General features: G+C 49.0%; 1 protein-coding gene across 1 annotated transcript; it reads right to left on the bottom strand.

Moving 5' to 3' along the window:
* Nucleotides 1-3,278: 3,278 nt before the first annotated feature.
* On the bottom strand, nt 3,279-4,445 carry LOC140393492 (interferon-inducible GTPase 5-like). The gene has a single exon (XM_072479818.1). It carries the CDS (start codon nt 4,443-4,445, stop codon nt 3,279-3,281), a length of 1,167 nt encoding a protein of 388 aa, XP_072335919.1.
* Between the last annotated feature and the right edge of the window lie 462 nt (nt 4,446-4,907).

A 4,907-nucleotide genomic window follows, 5' to 3' on the forward strand; every position in this document is an offset into this window, starting at 1 on the left:
AGTGCAGTAACTCACCAAGTCTCTTTAGCCAGCACCTTCCAAACCCATGACCACTAACATCTAGAAGGACAAGGACAGCAGATACATCGGAAGACCACCACCTGGAGGTTCTCCTCCAAGTCACTCACCATCCTGTTTGCAAATATATCGCTGTCCCTTCACTGTCGCTGGGTCAAAGTCCTGAAACACCCTACCTAATAGCACAATGGGTGTACCTACACCACATGGACTGCAGCGGTTCAAGAAGGCAGCTCACCACCACCTTCTGAAGGGCAATTAGGGATGGACAACAAATATTGGCTTAGCCAGCAAAGTCCACATCCTATAAAAATGAGTTAAATAAAGACAATTTGCACGCAGCAAACTCTCGCAATCAGCAATGAGATAATCTGACAATACAACCTGTTTAGCTGGGGCTGCTTAAAACATAGAACATAGAACATAGAAAATACAGCACAGAACAGGCCCTTCAGCCCACGATGTTGTGCCGAACCTTTGTCCTAGATTAATCATAGATTATCATTGAATTTACAGTGCAGAAGGAGGCCATTCGGCCCCCTGAGTCTGCACCAGCTCTTGGAAAGAGCACCCTACCCAAACTCAACACCTCCACCCAACCCCAAGGGCAATTTGGACATTAAGGGCAATTTATCATTGGCCAATTCACCTAACCCGCACATCTTTGGACTGTGGGAGGAAACCGGAGCACCCGGAGGAAACCCACGCAGACACGGGGAGGACGTGCAGACTCCGCACAGACAATGACCCAAGCCGGAATCGAACCTGGGACCATGGATCTGTGAAGCAATTGTGCTATCCACAATGCTACCGTGCTGCCCTTAAGAACAAATAAATCGACACTATATCATTTTCCCGTAATCCATGTACCTATCCAACAGCTGCTTGAAGGTCCCTAATGTTTCCGACTCAACTACTTCCACAGGCAGTGCATTCCATGCCCCCACTACTCTCTGGGTAAAGAACCGGGCTAAATCGCTGGCTTTGAAAGCAGACCAAGGCAGGCCAGCAGCACGGTTCAATTCCCGGTACCAGCCTCCCTGAACAGGCGCCGGAATGTGGCGACTAGGGGCTTTTCACAGTAACTTCATTTGAAGCCTACTTGTGACAATAAGCGATTTTCATTTCATTTCAGTAATGCTGGTCGAAACAAAGGGTGTAAGCTTGTTCGCATTTATTTGAGCAAATCATGAATGGAAATCATTATAACTGCAAGGTTGGAAGACGCCTGCATAAAAATCCCCCAACAGCAGTTAATCCATGTGGGGTTAGGAAGGAAAGGTCGGAGCAAATTTTCAGTAAGTTTTCACCCGACAGGAGCAAAAGACAGAAAGCTACACACTCAACAATCTTCCTTCTAGGTACCCAACCAGGATCCCTGACGTCTCTGAGGACAGTACAGATTAAATCAACAATACAATTGTCTATGATACAGATAACTCTGGATTTCAGATTCTTTTTGATAAGGTTCCGAAAGAAAGATTCTTAATTAAACCAAAAGCTGGGAGGATCGCAGGAAACAATATGGGACTGGGTACAAAGGGTAACAGGGTCATCTGAGGCCTCAGCTGGGGGTTGACCCTGCTCTTTTGCAAGGGGATTTCGATAGGTTAGGTAGAGTGGGCAAAGAAATTGGCAGATGGTATATAAAATGGGAATCACTTTGGTGGGAAGAACATTATTAAAATGGAGAGAGACTGCTGTGGTACGGAAGGATTTAGCCGGGTGTCCTGGTACATGAATCATAAAAAGTTAGCAAGCAGGCACAGCAAGTAACGGGACAAGCAAATGGAATGTTGGCCTTCACTGCAAAGGGGACAGATAATAGAAGTAGGGAAGGCTTTCTATGACTGTACAGGGCATTGTCGAGATGGAGCCTGGAGCACGGTGTACAGTATTAGTCGCCTTACTTAAGGAGGGAGTTACTTGCATTGGAAGCAGTTCAGAGAAGGTTCACTGAGCTGAGTCCTGGGATCAAAGGGGTTAATGAGGACAGGTTGAGCAGATTTTAGGCCATGTGGGGAGGAATAAAAGTGGGGTAACATCTTGGGGGAGGAACCCTCAATGGGCAAAGCCCCCCCCCCTACATGCTATGCCCCCTTCCTTCGCGCATTTGTTCCCACCTTTCCAAAACTTTTTGTTTTTTAAATGGGCTCCCCACTCCCAGCCCCCTGTTCATGCCAACCATTTAATGGCATGGATAGTGAGGAATACCGCTGAATCCACTTAGTAACAAGCCCAATCCATTAAATGTTTTCTTTTTAAATGGCAAGATCTCGGTGCCCACCTGCCCACCCTATTATGAAGACTAGGTCAGGGTGGGCATGAAGGCGGTGGGTTTAGCTGCCCCCTCACCTCCACCGAAAGCACTCCTGTGAACTTCAGCCCATGATATTATCTTTTGTAAAATAAATTTAGAGTACCCAATTCATTTTTTCCAATTAAGGGGCAATTTAGCATGGCCAATCCACCTACCCTGCACATCTTTGGGTTGTGGGGGCGAGGCCCACGCAGACATGGGGAGAATGTGCAAACTCCACACGGACAGTGACCCAGAGCCGGGATCGAACCTGGGACCTCGGCGCCGCGAGGCTGCAGTGCTAACCACTGCGCCGCCCCTTGCCCATGATAGTATAATGGGCATCCTGGGATTATATTCATTGGAGTTTAGGAGGTTGAGGGGAGATCTAATAGAAACTTACAAGGTAATGAATGGCTTAGATAGGGTGGATGTAGGGAAGTTGTTTCCATTAACAGGGGAGACTAGGACCCGGGGGCACAGCCTTAGAATAAAAGGGAGTCTCTTTAGAACAGAGATGAGGAGAAATTTCTTCAGCCAGAGAGTGGTGGGTCTGTGGAATTCATTGCCACAGAGGGCGGTGGAGGCCGGGACGTTGAGTGTCTTTAAGACAGAAGTTGATAAATTCTTGATTTCTCGAGGAATTAAGGGCTATGGAGAGAGAGCGGGTAAATGGAGTTGAAATCAGCCATGATTGAATGGTGGCGTGGACTCGATGGGCCGAATGGCCTTACTTCCACTCCTATGTCTTATGGTCTTAATGGTGGGAGAGCGGGAAGCTTGAGTGATAAAGGCAGAGGAAAGCCACCAGATGTATTCTTCCCTCCTTATTAATGAGGTTGAAACTGGGAGTCTCTAACCAGAGACTGAAGAGGAAAGAGGTGGACTGCAAGGTGTGAAGACATGAGCACTGATCTGTCTACTGCTGCACACAGCGCGAATTAATAGCCCAGAGATCCATTCAATTTGTCTCAAATGCTGTCTTCACCACTCTTTGTGTGGTTTTCACACGCTCGTTCAGCGAATCCTTCAATAACATGGCAGTGACAGTGAAGGATGATACCGCCCCCAAGACAGAGACAATCAGGGGTGTGAAGTCAAACTTGACCTCCGCGACTGTGCAGGCCACCGCAGTGATGCCCAGCAGGATTTTGCTAAGTGCTCGGGGGATTTTACCTGGCGACTGGATTGCACTTTGCAGGGCTGCCAGCGGTTTCCCAGCGGCGGCAGCCAGTCGTTGCAAACAGCTGTCCCGCAGATGCAGCTGGCGCCAGAGGTAAAGCAGCCCCACAGCGAGCAGCCCGGTGCCAGTGGCAAAGGACAAGCCAGGAACTGGCACTGCCCCCAGCACCCCGGCAAGCGCCGCCATCGCCCAAACTCTTCCCCCCAACAGTCGCCTTTTCCCTTCTATAATCTGGCAAGTGACATTCGGGAGAGAGGACAGGAAGGCGGCCTTCTTCATCGTTTGCAGGTGGTTTGGCAGGGCGAGTCTGAGGGCGGGGAAGTCGAACCCGTCCTGGTGAAAAGCTGAGATCAGAAAGACTACCGGGGCTGTCACCCCCGCGGCTGCTAAATTGCCGACACAGTCCAACCTGAGCTTCTGTAACTCGTCGTTAAAGGCCTCACTTTCCATTTGCACTGGGGGGAGCAGACTGTCTGTTTTGGACTGAACACAGTACAACAGTTTGCCCTCCTGTTGAATGGCTTGAGCGAACTCCCCGTCATTGCCCTTGAATCGACAGTCTGATACAATGAGAAATGCATCGTAGCCTTCAGCCGTTCCCATTTTTACGTCGTTGCTGAGCTGCAGGTCGGGACAGTCTATCCCTGGAATCTCCCAGAAGTGAACGTTGGGCGGAATAGGGTGCAGGAATGCGACTGGCTCTCCGTGGGCGTCACCATTTCCAACTCTCCCCTCCTCACCACCCCCCAGGCCGACCAGGGCTCTGAGAAAGGTCGATTTCCCGGAGCCCACTCCACCTGCAACGGCAACATTAACCTGTGCATCGTCCAACGCGTCTAGTTTATTCTTAATCTCTGGGATAACTGCTTCTAATCCACCGGCGTTGTAACTGGCCTGCAGTTGTTCAATTTCTTCCATGTTGAAGAATGTCGGAGGCCCAATCATTGCATCTCTGGGGAGAAAAGAAACATTTTTATAACACACGATAGATCAAATTGCATAGATTTGCTGGCTGATTTAAATAGAGCTTGGTTTATTGAGGAATGCATCAACATAAATTGAATACGAAATGAAAATCGCTTATTGTCACAAGCAGGCTTCAAATGAAGCTACTGTGAAAAGCCCCTAGTCGCCACATTCCGGCACCTGTTCGGGGAGGCTGGTACGGGAATTGAACCGTGCTGCTGGCCTGCCTTGGTCTGCTTTAAAAGCCAGCGATTTAGCCCAGTGTGCTAAACCAGCCTCTACCAATAAAGATGGAGGGAATTAACCCCCAGCAAATGTCTATTAGTATAGCCAAGTTTGCACAGATAAATACCATTCAACATCATAGCACATTCTATACTAACTCTAACGAGCAGATTGCACTGGCTCAGCACTGATGGGCGCTGGGTGAAAAGGTGTTCA

Source organism: Scyliorhinus torazame, chromosome 17, assembly GCF_047496885.1.
Source record: "Scyliorhinus torazame isolate Kashiwa2021f chromosome 17, sScyTor2.1, whole genome shotgun sequence".
NCBI lineage: Eukaryota > Metazoa > Chordata > Chondrichthyes > Carcharhiniformes > Scyliorhinidae > Scyliorhinus > Scyliorhinus torazame.

Excerpts from the sequence above, each read along its gene's own strand:
- LOC140393492 (XM_072479818.1), bottom strand. The coding sequence starts at position 4,445 with ATGATTGGGCCTCCGACATTCTTCAACATGGAAGAAATTGAACAACTG.